This window comes from Hemiscyllium ocellatum, chromosome 26 (genome assembly GCF_020745735.1).
Source record: "Hemiscyllium ocellatum isolate sHemOce1 chromosome 26, sHemOce1.pat.X.cur, whole genome shotgun sequence".
NCBI classification, from domain to species: Eukaryota; Metazoa; Chordata; class Chondrichthyes; order Orectolobiformes; family Hemiscylliidae; genus Hemiscyllium; species Hemiscyllium ocellatum.
This window is the reverse complement of record NC_083426.1, coordinates 46,174,148-46,188,719: the sequence shown is the minus strand read 5'-3', so window position 1 is coordinate 46,188,719 and position 14,572 is coordinate 46,174,148. Positions and strand designations below refer to the sequence as shown.

General features: G+C 43.4%; 1 protein-coding gene across 4 annotated transcripts in view; it reads left to right on the top strand.

The window, feature by feature from the left end:
- Positions 1-13,859, top strand: part of LOC132828449 (sphingomyelin phosphodiesterase 2-like) — a 54,864-nt gene extending 41,005 nt beyond the window's left edge. For all 4 annotated transcript variants that reach the window (XM_060845584.1, XM_060845586.1, XM_060845587.1 and 1 more), the window contains exons 9-11: positions 4,570-4,674; positions 4,773-4,929; positions 11,983-13,859. In XM_060845584.1, coding sequence (XP_060701567.1) covers positions 4,570-4,674; positions 4,773-4,929; positions 11,983-12,329 — 609 coding nt within the window. In that variant the 3' untranslated portion in view covers positions 12,330-13,859. The remainder of the gene's footprint in view (positions 1-4,569; positions 4,675-4,772; positions 4,930-11,982) is intronic.
- Positions 13,860-14,572: the final 713 nt, after the last annotated feature.

Genomic DNA, 14,572 nt, shown 5'->3' with positions numbered 1-14,572 from the left:
TCATGGTTTAAATAGCCCTGAGTATTTAAAAGGGGCACTATCACCTAAGACTGGGGGAGCTGTCCTTCCCATTCACCGTGCTGCATTCTGGGAATGGTGGGGATTCTGAATATAAAGGTCAGAACTCCATGATGTTATGGTGAAGGATAATATATTTGCCTGATAGGTGGCTGAACTGGTTTATTTTTATTTAAACTGCCAGATAAGTAGAAACGTAAGGCCATGCAGTCCCTTAAGCCAGCCCCATCATTCAGCAAGATCAGCCTCTGACGCTCCAGGGAAAACAGCCCCAGCCTGTAGCTCAAATCCAACCCTGGCAACATCCTTGTAAATCTTTTCTGAACCCTTTCAATTTTCACAATGTATTTCCGATAGGAAGGAGACCAGAATTGCACGCAATATTCCAACAGTGGCCTAACCAATGTCCTGTACAATTGTAACATGACCTCCCAACTCCTGTACTCAATACGCTGACCAATAAAAGAAAGCATACCAAACGCCACCTTCACTATCCTATCTACCTGCGACTCCACTTTCAAGGAGCTATGAACCTGCACTCCAAGGTCTCTTTGTTCAGCAACACTCCCTAGGACCTTACCATTAAGTGTACAAGTCCTGCTAAGATTTGCTTTCCCAAAATGCAGCACCTCGCATTTATCTGAATTAAACTGTACCTGCCACTTCTCAGCCCATTGGCCCATCTGGTCAAGATCCTATTGAAGTTGAGGTAACCTTCGCTGTCCACCACCAAGCTCAGGCTCACCAGTCTGTAGTTCCCTGGCTTGTTCTTACCACCCTTCTTAAACAGTGGCACCACATTAGCCAACCTCCAGTCTTCCGGCATCTCACCTGTGACTATCGATGATACAAATATCTCAGCAAGAGGCTCAGCAATCACATCTCTAGCTTCCCACCGGGTTCTAGGGTGTATCTGATCAGGTCCTGGGGATTTATCTACCTTTATGCATTTCAAGACATCCAGCACTTCCTCCTCTGTAATCTGGACATTTTGCAAGATGTCACCATCTATTTCCCTACAGTCTATATCTTCCATATCCTTTTCCACAGTAAATACTGATGCAAAATACTCATTTAGTATCTCCCCCATTTTCTGCAGCTCCACACAAAGGCAACCTTGCTGATCTTTGAGGGGCCCTATTCTCTATTTAGTTACCCTTTTATCCTTAATGTATTTGTAAAAACCCTTTGGATTCTCCTTAACTCTATTTGCCCAAGCTATCTCATGTCCCCATGTCAGCTCTCGCCTGGACAATGGCAGGGTTTTTTCAGCTGTGTTCCAGTTGGTTGTAACCTTGGCTCCAAAAGTTTTATGGATTCAAATCCCGCTCGAGGTCTGAGTGCACAATCTCTCCTGCAATGCAGGACTGGGGTCCAGTCTTCCCACTTCGATAAAGTGCATGGTCTTTTCCAGGTTTCTGGCTGATACTTATCCCAACATGAGAATCTCAGAAATCAGTGCCATTTGAGAAGCTTTGCAGGATGCATGTTGGCTGCCTTTGGGATGTTCTACATTAGTGAAAGGTACTTTATACAATGGAAGGTTATGCTTTCTTTATTTATTTAGTTCCACTGTTGAGAGGAACTGCGTTTTTGAGAGAAAAGAGGATGACCCTGCTTTTGTGAGATGGGACGTTGTTTCCTCAGACACACACTATTAATCATGGTGGGAGTGGCCCTTGGTCTCCTTTGGCAAGTTGGCAGCAGTCTGTTAGGTCGGAGTCAGCTGCCAGCAGCTGTGACAGGGACAGGCTGGTAAATGACTGTTCGACCAGTGGGAATCTGTGCCATTGGAACAGGCTTCAGCACGACGTGAGGTGGCTTTCATCAGCAGTTTCAATAACTGTGTGTTATCTCTGCAGCAAAGACAGCAACCTGTGCTTATATAGTCCCTTTAACACCAGAGAATATCCCATGATGCTTCACAGGAGCCTGTTTTTTTTAATATAATACTGAATATGGAGATCAGGATGTGCACATAAGGAGCTATGGATTTTGAGTTCTCATAAAATGAGGAGAGCAAGGCAAAGAGTTGGAATTGTGCAGAGAGATAATTTGAGAACTTGGGACCTGGACAGTTGAAGACATGACCATCAATCATGAGCGATTAAAATCCGAGATGGTCAAGAAACCAGGATTTGAAGATTCCCTTGCCTTGGAAGTGTTGTGGAATTGGAGGAGATTACAGATAGGATGGGGCAATGGTTGGAAGGATTTGGAAAGAAAATGTTAAAGGACAGGCATTGGTGGAAGTTAATGTAGTTGAGCACACTCGGCTGTAATAGGAGAACAGAGCTCGATGCAACACAAGACACAGACAGCAATGTTTTGGATGACCTCAGGTTTAAAGAGATGGGAGGTCATCCAGGACAATGCTGGAAAAATCGAGACTGGAAGTAATGCAAACACACATTAATTTGTCTAGATTAGAGTGGTGCTGGAAAAAAGGGCTTTTGCCCGAAACATTGATTTTCCTGCTCCTCGGATGCTGCCTGACCTGCTGTGCTTTTCCAGCACCACTCTAATCTAGATTCTGGTTTCCAGCATCTGCAGTCCTCACTTTTGCCTACAAATAAATTTGGGTCAGGTGATGCTGTGGATGTTACAGTAGTTCATGATCTGTCCAAACAAAATAGCAAAAGGTGACCAGAAAGAGGGGTCGGGCAGAGTAAAGGGAATAACAGAACCTTGAGCTAAACATATAGGTGGTAACTTAATGTTGCCAATATGCCTTTCATCCTGATGAGTAAATAAATGATGTGTTTTGTACTTGTGAGTGTTCCATCTTTTATTCCGTAGATGCCTTGAGCCGTGTATCATTACTGGTTAGTTGGTGTGAACTTGCTTTGGATTTTAATATCTAATGAAGACCAAACCATTGTGTTGCAGTAGTTCATTCAGCTTTCAGAGATGTTCTGATCCATGAGGGCAAGCTCTTCAAATGAAGTCCAAAGCTAAATCCCTGCCTGCAACTCATTGGCAGCCACCCATCACAATGTTTATGCCAAATATTAATGGGGACCAATGGTTTGTTGATGAAAGTTCCATCCATTCATCGCCAGCTGCGTGACAGTCCCTCACCACAGATCAGGGCATACTGTTAAATTAACACATTCCCTACCCACAGCACAATGTATTGGAATACATTTGATAGTTACTATTACTGCACATAAATCGAACAAATACAGAAGGCAGAAACATGCAGCAGATCTGACAGCTTCTATAGAAAGAATACACAAGTTGAAGCTTTTGTGTAGAGCCCTTGTGTCCAATCAATTGGATTTGATGGAGGTTCCCACCTGAAATGGTAACTTATCTGTTCTACTCCCAGTTGGCAAATCTGGCAGTATCTATGTATGGATTCCCTGATACTGCAGTCAATGTCGATTGATTGAGACCTCGATAACGGGAGCACTCCTGCTTGTTCCCACTTCTTTCCTGTGCATTAAACTCGTTCCAAAAGCACCATTTTCAAATAAGTGAATACTGGTTAACTATCCATTTCTTGAAGCAGTGGTAACATTGCCATAGTGCCAGAGGACCATCTGGCTTCTCTCTCACTCAGGCGGTGATTTAACCTGAGGCTCAACACATCTTAACCTTCACAGTGACCTCAACTGGTGCAGGAATTGAACCTAAGCAGTCTGCTGAAGTTAACAACATATACAAACAGTTTCAGTGCTTCCAAGTTAATAACTGTTACCCATTAACAAAGATACACAACCCCTTCCTTGCGGTCAGGTTCAATACCTCCAATAGGCAATATACTTCAAGCAACTTATGTGATGTCTGCAGTTTATCCTCAGTCTTTCCCTAAAATGCTTGATTGTCTCCAGAAGATGTATAATCCTTGTGCACAAGGTGCTTTCCATTAGTTCAACTAACCTTCAAGTCTAAGGGCCAGCACAGTGGCTCAGTGGTTAGCACTGCTGCCTCACAGCCCCAGAGACTGGGTTCAATTCTAGCTTCAGGTGTCTGTCTGGATGGAGTTTGCATGTTCTCCCCATGTCTGCATGGGTTTCCTCTGCGTGCTCCAGTTTCCTCCCACAGTCCAAAGATGGTCAGGTGGGTTGGCCATGCTACATGATCCCATGGTGTCCTGGATGTGCACACTGAGTGGATTAACCATGGGAACTATGGGGTAAGGTTGGGGACTAGGTTTGGGTGGCATGCTCATCAGAAGGTCTGTGTGAACTCGTTGGATCGAATAGCTTCTTTCCACATTGATTGTTTGCAAGTGTGGATGTTAGTAATCTATTTGAACACAGGAGGCATTGCACTTGATCTCAATGGTTTCCAATTATACAACGTCCTGGTGTTTATCCTTCTGGCAGGATTGCTGGCAGTGATTGAGTGGGTATCTAAGCATATTTATTTGTTTATCGATCCCACCCATGAGGTGCTGAGGCATTTTGAAGCTCCTTTGCTTTCACCAGAGATTTACTGTTGAGATGGAAATCTTTTATGAAAGGCTGAAGTAACTTGTGCTATTTTTAAAAGTGTGATTATGTTCAGGATTCTTGTTTTGAGCTGTGCTGTGTTTCCACACAGGGCTGTGAAGGTGGATGTACACTGCTGTCCCAGAATTGCTTTGCTTCGGTTGGTGACACTCAGTCGTTCCCATCAGGAATTCGCATTGACTACATCCTCTACAAGGTGAGGGACTGGCTGTTGTATGAGATTGGAAAGTGGAAGGATAAGTTTGGAAATGGGAGACAGAGGAACAATTCATTGATATATTTGGGAAATTCTAGGGATCGGGAGGTTTCACTGTGAAGTGTGAACACCTGATGACTACAAATGGGACACCGCCTGGGCGCAACATGCCGTACTCAGACCACGAAGCTGTGTGCGCGACACTGAATGTACAGAAAGATGAGAATGCTGTCAGTGAGTTGAGGCACATGGAAGGTAAGTCCTGTACCTGGGTTCAGTGAGCCCAACTTCCTTACACTTGCAAAGTGTGGTTTAGATTTTAATGACTTAGAATCAAGATTCAATAATGTGGGGCTCGTTTCTTCTAGAATAGAGGAGATATGATGGGAGCTGGCATGTAGGAGTTCAGTCGTGTTGACATAAAGATATTTTCACTTGTGCAAGAATTGTTTTTTAAAAATTCATTCATGGGCTGTAGGTTTTGTTGACTGGACCAGAATTTGTGGCCCATCCCTGATTGTTGTAGAGGTGGTCGCGAGCTGCTTCCTTGAACCATTGCAACCGATTTTTGTAGGTAGACCCACAATGCTCATAGGGAGAGAATTCCAGGATTTTGACCCAGCCACAACGAGGGAACAGTGATATGTTTCCAAGTCAGGATTGAGAGTGGCTTGGAGGGGAATTTGCATTTATCTGCTAGCCTTGTCCTTTGGTTTGGTAGGGGTTGTGTGTTCGGAAAGTGCTGTCGAAGGAGGCTTGATGAGTTTCTGAAGGTCACCTTGTAGACAGTGGCAGTTGTGTGCATTGAGCATTGGGAGGGCTCCGTGTTGTGTGCACTGAGCATTGGGAGGGCCCCGTGTTGTGTGCACTGAGCATTGGGAGGGCCCCGTGTTGTGTGCACTGAGCATTGGGAGGGCCCCGTGTTGTGTGCACTGAGCATTGGGAGGGCCCCGTGTTGTGTGCACTGAGCATTGGGAGGGCCCCGTGTTGTGTGCACTGAGCATTGGCAGGGCCCCGTGTTGTGTGCACTGAGCATTGGGAGGGCCCCGTGTTGTGTGCACTGAGCATTGGGAGGGCCCCGTGTTGTGTGCACTGAGCATTGGCAGGGCTCCGTGTTGTGTGCACTGAGCATTGGGAGGGCCCTGTGTTGTGTGCACTGAGCATTGGCAGGGCTCCGTGTTGTGTGCACTGAGCATTGGCAGGGCTCCGTTAGCTAAGTTGGCTGGATGGTTTGTTTGCGATGGGGAGTGATGCCAACTGCATTGGTTCAATTCCCACTGTAGCCAAAGTTACCATGAAGGTCCGAACCCCTCAAGTGGTGACCCTAAGGTTAACCAGCCCTTTGATCCTCTGGCACTATGGCAACTTTACCTTTTACAGAGGTGGAGGGAGTGGACATTTATGGATGTAGTGCCAATTAGGTGGAATGTTTTGTCCTGGATGGTATTGAGTTCCTGAACTGCATCTGTCCAGGCAAGTGGTCCATCACAATCCTAACTTGTGCCATGTAGATGGTGGACAGGTGATAGGGGGTCAGGAAGTGAGTTATTTGCTGCACGATTCCTCAGCTCAGACCTGCTCTTGTAGCCTCAGTACTTATTTGACTAGTCCAGTTCATTTTCTGGTGAGCATAACTTGTGCACCCCACTTCCCCAACCAACCAACACCAATCCTTCCCAATCCCCAGAATATTGATAGTGAGGATTCAGTAATGAGCATGTCATTGAGAATTCAAGAAGAAATGGTTAGTTTCTCTCTTATTGTGGCTGTACATTCCCTGCTGTTGGTGTGGCATGAATGTTACTTACCACTGAGAACTCGAGCATGGATATTTGACCATGTAGTATCTGAGGAATTGTGTTGAACACTGTCCATTAATCAGCAAACATCCCCACTTCGGATCTTCTGGTAGAGGGAAGGTCATTGATGAAGCAGCTGAAGATGGTTAGGCCAAGGACACTCCCCTGAGGAACCCCTGCAGAGATGTCCTGGAGCTGAGATGACTGATCTCCAACAACCACTTCCTTTCTGCTAAGTGTGTCTCCAATCTGTTGTGGTTCTGTTCGCCGAGCTGGGAATTTGTGTTGCAGTCGTTTCGTCCCCTGTCTGGGTGACACCCTCAGTGCTTGGGAGCCTCCTGTGAAGCGCTTCTGTGATGTTTCCTCCGGCATTTATAGTGATTTGTACCTGTTGCTTCCGGTTGTCAGTTCCAGCTGTCCGCTGCAGTGGCTGGTCTATTGGGTCCAGGTCGATGTGCTTATTGATTTAATCTGTGGACTAGCCACGTTACCATACATCAAAAACATTTCTGAACTGACAGCCAGGCTACTGCAACCACTAGGACTCATGACAGCACACAAACCAACAGCCACTCTCAGACAACAACTCACCAGGACAAAGGACCCGATACCCAGCATGAGCAAAACCAACGTAGTGTACAAAATCCCATGCAAGGACTGCACAAAACACGACATAGGACAAACAGGAAGACAGCTAACGATCCGCATCCATGAACACCAACTAGCCACAAAATGACAGAACCAGCTATCCTTAGTAGCCACACACTCAGATGACGAGCAACATGAGTTCAACTGGGACAACGCTACTATTATAGGACAAGTCAAACAGAACAGCTAGGGAATTCCTAGAGGCATGGCACTCATCCACAGATTCTATCAACAGACACATCGACCTGGACCCAATATACCGGCCACTGCAGCGGACAGCCGGAACTGACAACCGGAAGCGACAGAAACAAACCACTACAAATGCCGGAGGAAAGATCACCAAAGCGCTTCACAGGAGGCTCCCAAGCACTGAGGATGTCACCTAGACAGGGGACGAAACGTCTGCAACACAAATTCCCAGCTCGGCGAACAGAACCACAACAACGAACACCCGAGCTACATGTCTTCTCCCAAACTTTGAATGTCTCCAATTTGACATGACTTTTCCTGGATTCCCATTGACTCTAGTTTTGTGAGGGCTTCTTGTCCAAGACTAGGGACCAGAAATATAAAATATTTCTGATAAATCCAAGGAGTGGGGTGGCTTTTATGACACAGTCCTGACCCCGGAACCAGGAGGCGCAGGTTCAAGCCCCAGGTCCACCTGCACCAGTGGAGTGTATAGGTTTCTGAACAGGTTGATTAGAAAATTTAATCCTAGAAAGAATGTAGAAGGAGCTTTTTTTACACAGTGACTATAATGCAAAACATATTACTACAATGAGTAATTGAAGTGATTGCCCATAATACATGGAAAGGAAGGTGGATACGTTATTGAGGAAGACAGAAATAGAAAGATGTATTGATATTTTGAAGAGGCTCCAATGGAGGTTAACTGTGGCATAGACTAGTCAGCCAGCTGGTCAGTATGTGCTGTTAAATTCTGTGTGCTTCTTTGTGTTCTTGTTCAATGAACAGAATTGTGTGTGGTCCAATATGAAGTATAGAAAACTTAGCTACAAAAGTTAAAGTGCATTTAAGCACAAGCATTTTACTGTTTTTGTTAACTCTGGTATTTTTATTTGCTGTTTTGTCCACTAATGCTGTTGTGACTTAATGCAGTTTCACTGAATCACTAAATCGTATTGACCCTGAAAACTCCCAGCTGTAATATCTAGTCTATACTGAGCCACTGGCTGAACCCTGAAGTTGCCTGCAATACCCTTGGTTGTAAGAAGAGGGCAGTTGCTTCTATTGTGAACCTGTATGCAAGGGCAGGTTTGTCTCCATTACATTAGGTTCAAAGTTAATAGATAACAGAAAATGGTACCAAAGGCTGTATAATCACATTAGACCGCAAGAGTATCCTCCGCACAGGTGAGAAAAATATTTTTTCCACGAAGAAAGGGAATGAGAATGCCAGTAGAAAATCAGAAACCAAAGCAGAAATTGCAGAAAAAGCTTAGCAAGTCTGGCAGCATCAGTGGAGTGAGAAACAGAGCAGACATTTTGAGTTCAAAATGGCTCCTCTTCAGAATTCAAGACATCGGCAAAGAGTTAGTTTTAATGCGGTTCATGAGGGAGGGGGAGCAAGTGATTCAGATGGCGACTGTGCCCTGAACAAAATGCAAATGTTAATGGTACTGGAGGAAAGATATGGATAGTAGATGTTAATGATTGGTGTTAATAGCAGAAAATATTTCAGGTCTGCTGAGAGCAAACCCATGCAAACAAGACACTGGTTTGAGGTGTATTGAAATGGATAACTATGAAAAAGTTCTCCTAAGCCTGCTGCAGTGTCCTGGCAAAGCACAATGCGACTGGAGGAACAGCACCTCATTTTTCACTTTATGGCCTTTAGGGCTCAATCTTTGAGTTTGCTCTCAGAGAGAACTGCTCCTTGTTCCATTGTTAACACTTACTCTGGACCAATTAGTATAGCCATTACAACTCCCATTGCCTTGGTTTTGTGACATCCTTGTTATTTAATCTTCCCAATCTCTAACCTACCCCAATCCAGACCTTCCCTTTCATTCTAACTGGCCCTTCCCCAAACAGCATAAAAGCCATGGTGCGTTTGAACCCTTAAAACCTTTGGCTTTTTCTCTTCATATGCGCTACCTGCTCTGATTTTTCTCTCGCACTTTGTTTTTATTTTACTAACAGTCAGGGAATTTGAAAGAATGAGAGGCAATTTGATCGTAACGTATATGATTCTGAGACGTTTTGACTGGGTGGAAGTGAAGAGGGTGTTTCCTTTTCTGGGATAGACTAGAAGTGGGAGGTCATTATGAAAATAGAATCTAAAACAGTAGAAGTAACTTTTTTTCCTCAGAGGTCTGAGAGTCTTTGGAACTCTCCTCCTGAAAAAGTGATAGTAGAATGTTTTCTAATAAACAAAACTGCAGATGCTATAAATCAGGAAGCAAAAACAATTTGTTGGAAAATGAGTCTGGCAGCATCTGTGAAGAGAAATCAGAGTTAATGTTTCAGGTCCAGTGACCCTTCCTCAGAACTCAAATATGTTTTTGACAGAAGTGGATAGATTATTGGTAAGCAATAGAGGAAAACTTAAAAGGGGTAGGAAGGAATGTGGAGCTAGGATTACAATCAGATCAGCCACTGATTTATTAATCAAGAGCTTTCTCCTCCTTGGTTGTATCTTTGTCATAATATATTCAGTCCTGGAGACAATGCAGGTGCAATTAATTCATAGACTGAGCGTAAGTAACCAATCTGCTCACAAGCGTGAGCAATTAATTGACAATATCCCCAGGCTATGTGAACTTCAGGGTTTACTGGCAATCCAATGAAACAGGGGAGGAAATCTGAGATCAACAGCTGGGTCTTTCTTTTTTAAAAACACTTTTAAAAGGAGGAAATTGCCAACAAATAAAGCAAGAGGTTAAGAGAAACATTTTGTCTGAGAGAAAGTTGTTTAGACCACAAAGGCAGAAGCAGACTCTTGAACAGCCTTGAAAGAGGAAGTGGATAAATATTTAAAGAGTAAAGCGTAATTCTTTCAGAGTATTAGTACAGGCAGAATGGGGTGAGACCTCCTTTCATTGTGAGACTTTTGATCCAACTGTTCAAAGATTTCAATAATTCTATAATTTCTAGCTGTATTACTTCAGTTTGTATCTGAAATTGAATCAAAATATTATCACCATTGCAGTTCCATATTGGATTGAGATTATTGACTTGCGTGTAAGCCATACTATTGTTTTCGCAATGAAAGTTGGAGGAGATTTGGTTTATGATTCAAGGAAGTTGTGTAGACTGCAATTTTTAAAAGTTAACTCGTGGAATGTGGGTGCCACTGGTTAGGACAGAATTTATTGTCCATCCCTAATTGCCCTGGAAAAGGCCCTCTTGTACCGTTACATCTAAGGAACTTGGGTACACCTACAGTGCTGTTTCTGGATTTTGACTCCACGATGGTGAAATAATGATCGTGTACTTCTAAATCAGGATGTGTAGCTTGAAGGGGAACTTGGATATGGTGATGTTCCCAAGCTTCTGTTGCCGACATCTACCTAGACGAGAGGTCACAGGTTTGGAACATGCCCCTTAACAAGTTGTTGCAGCATGTTTTGCACATTGCTGCCCCTGTGTGATAGCTGTGAAGGCATTGAGTGCTGAAGGTGGGTCCAGTTGAATGATTGGTGTCAGTTTGCACTGATACTTCAAATGAAGAAGTGGTTTGTTTTTGTTGTACTGAAGGAAGTTCTATCAAGGGCTGGTGCTGGGGCCTTCACTCACCCTGATACATATTGGTGACGTGGAGAGTGATGTCTTCAGCACAATTTCAAAAATTTGTAGACTGTACAAAATTTGAAATCGTTATGAACTGAAGAATATTGAAACTTCAAAACGACATAGGTTAGCAGATCGCATGGACAAGTGACAGGTGAAGAGAATGTGAAATGATTCATTTTGGTGGGAAGAGCGCAGAGAGACAATACCAAAATCAAACCTGCAAGTTGAAAGGAAGTTTGGGAATAGAAGGACCTGGATGCAATGGCATGGCGGCTCTAAGGGTCCATGGATGTTGACTGGCGTGTCAGCGTATTCACCCCTGATTTCAGAAGTCGCTGCTGCACACAAGCCTCAGATTTCCACACTGAACAAAAGATTCGAGGGAATGTTGCCAGGGTACAGGTACATAGTTCATTTATGCTACCAGCACAGGTTGAAAAACCATCTTGGGCTTCATCAATTGGGGCATGATGCATGGAAATAAAGAAGTTAGTTAAACCTGTGTAAAACACTGCTTCCATCCCATCTGGAATATCGTGTTCAGCTTTTGGTGTCACGCTTCAGAGATGTGATTGTCAGATGAGGAATGTCAGTCATGAAGCTAGATTGGAGACGTTGGGACAGATATCCTTGAAGAAAAATTTTAGAAGTTCTGGTGGAGATATTAAAAGTCATTAGAGATTTGAATAGAGTCGATAGGGAAAAAATTGTTCCATTTCGTGCAAGGATCAAGAAAAGGAAGGTACTGATTTAAGGTAATTGGCAAAAGAAGCAATGGTGATATGTGAGGAAATGTTTTCACATGGAGTGATTGATATCAGGATTGTGCTGCCTCTATGAGGAGGAGGCAGGTTCAACTAAGACAATTCAAGAGAGAATTTGGATTGTTATCTGGAAGGTAAGAATGTAGAGGCCGACAGGTAGATGTTAGGGGAGGGGGGTAGCACTTAAATTGCTCCTTTGGAAAGCTAGCACATACACATTGACTAAATGGTCTCCATCTGTGCTGTAACTATTCTATGATCCATGGTTCTTGATCTTTGGTTTTCTGTGGACCTTTGGCACCCTGTTGACAACAGATTTACATCTGATCTTGTTGCAGAGGCTGACCCGCAACTTGTGGACATTCTGAACGAGGCTCGGGCGGAGCTAAAAATCGGTATTCACGGGGCGGAGAAGGTGCGCTACTCTTCTGGCAGGATGGCCATCCTGGGGTTCATCCTTCTGCTCCTCGAGGTCGTCATGGCGATCATACCACTTGTCACCACCACACCAGAGAACTCATTTCCCAAGGTGTCCTTCTACATTCTGGGCATGGTGGCCTTTGCAGTGGCTCTACTCGCTGGCATTCTCTATGTCTTTCATACCATTGAGGTGAAAATGCTGCAAGGGACAGAGAACCAAATGAGTAACACCATCCAGGCTCTGCAGGAGCGACTAGGCCACTGACAGCACTGCATTAGCACGTTTCAGACCAGTTTGACGGGGATCTGGTGGGAGTAATCAGACCTCCCCTTGCACAATCTATAGCAAAAGCAGTTCAATGATATTTTGTGATCTTAAACCTGCATGTTAACCATGAGACTTCATACTGTCAAATGCATTCCAGATGGCTGTACAGATCCATAGGGGAATGGAGGCTAGCATTTGGGGCAACGTAATTGTTTCACCATGCGTCCCCCTCCATTTTTATTCGCCATTTCCAATTAACTTTCCCTCAAGTATGAAGACGGTGGTGAGAGTTTCCACTCTGCTCGAACTCAGGTTTTCATGAGTTCCAGTTTAGAGCAGGAAGAATCTCTGTGGCCATGATGGAAATCTGTCCACCCCCACCCTCAGCCTTGCTCGCCCAAGAACCCACTTCTCCCTGAAATGGACCTAGGTCAGGAACTGAAGAAACTGCCTAGTAGTTTCCCTGGCAGCTGGAGTGGTTTACATTTTATTGAACTGTCATAAGAACACTCAACTTTTTCACTAATGTAGTTTAAGGAAGGCAGTCTGCTGTTCTTGCCCATTCTTGTCTGCGTGTGACTGCAGTCTCTCAGCATTGTGGCTGAGTCTTAACATTCCTCTACACTAACCTGGAGAAACACTCAGTTGCACTGTCTGTTCTCGAAGAGAACAGCAGGAAGGTCCACCCCCACCTTTTTCAGTTTAACCTTTCCAGTTAGACCTTCGTCCTGAGAATAATTGGATAAAAGGTGTTTTCTCGGACTGCTGCACTTCAGCTAAAACAGTGCTGGCTCCATGAAACCTTTCAGCAAAGTTGGGTTTCCAGATCTTAAGCTAATTGTCAGGAAGCTTAGGTGACAGCATTTATACCAGGGTTGGGGATAAGAGAAGAATGTAATTCTATTTTTAAGAGTTTATTTTCTTGCAGGCAAGGATTTTATATAGCAACTTTCATTTCTTCTTGCTCAAGAGCAATTTTCCTGGTCCCTGTTCCACCCTGGAGTTTACCCCTATTCTTTTTTCAAAATGGGGGCATAAGGACATATAGAGGAGTACTGATCCTCCTGTCTCCTGTGAACCGTGTATAATTTGTCACTGTTTTGGAGTCTCACAACAGTTTTTAATCTCCAAAGTAAATATTCAAAAGGAATGAACTTGAAATAGCTGACCTGAAAAAATGATTGGTAATTGACTGCAAATCACTCCACTATAACTCTTTAATTTTTATTCCTCTCATAACACAGTCTCATTAAAACTGGGCATTATTTAATTTTTAATTATATTTTAACTAATTTTTAAGATTTAGTTTTTCTTAATAAGCTTAAAACAACGTTTATACATCATTTTTAAATGCATTAGGATAAAGCTCCTTTTGTTTAGAGCTATTCCAAGTTGGGTTAGAAGGAAATATCATCTATACTCAGTCTTGCTTTAGTCTTTCTAGTTCTGTATTTATCTTGTCCTTTCCCCAGTCTTACCTTTTTTTTAATTAGATGAACTTTTTACATTCACTTGATTCACGCCACCCAGGATGTTAAAAAAAATCTAAATATTGTTCATTTGGATAACTTTTTCATCTGTCACTTCCATTTTTAAATTAGTCATGTTTCCTGAGTTTGCTCTAATGAGTCAGTTTATTCCTGTAAAAACAAGGTGGCCAAAACTGCGTGCAGTTCCAAGTGTGGCTGGCTTGGCATGTCAAAATCGATAGAAGTTGCAACACAGCAACTGGCCATATAATATTGAACCACAGCATTGGCACTGATTATGGATTATTTAAGCAGAGCTGCATTGGCACTGGTCATAGATTATCTGGGAACAGCCAACTAGGTAGGCCTTTTGAGAGTTGGGCATGCACTGTGGACTGAGTAATTAAGAGGCAATATAATTGAGATGCTTATGAATAATGAGCATTTTGACTCCAGGAAGAATACAATCAAGATAAGCTATTTAATGTACATGATATCATGTCCGTCCCTGATTGTGACTGATTCAGACACTCTAGTTCCTGGTTTCAATTGGTTTTCTTTTTGCAGTTTCATCTAAGTACACCTCTTACTGAGCCATTAAAATGCTTTGAGAGTTGTGAGGGAAAATTGCAGTTTCTCAGACCGGTTTGGGACAATTTTATATTGTACATTTGCATCACTATTTTCATTCACTATGAATGAGCAACATGAGATTTTCAAGCCTTTAACCTTCATGACTTAGAGGCAGGTCTTAATGATTGATAGATAATA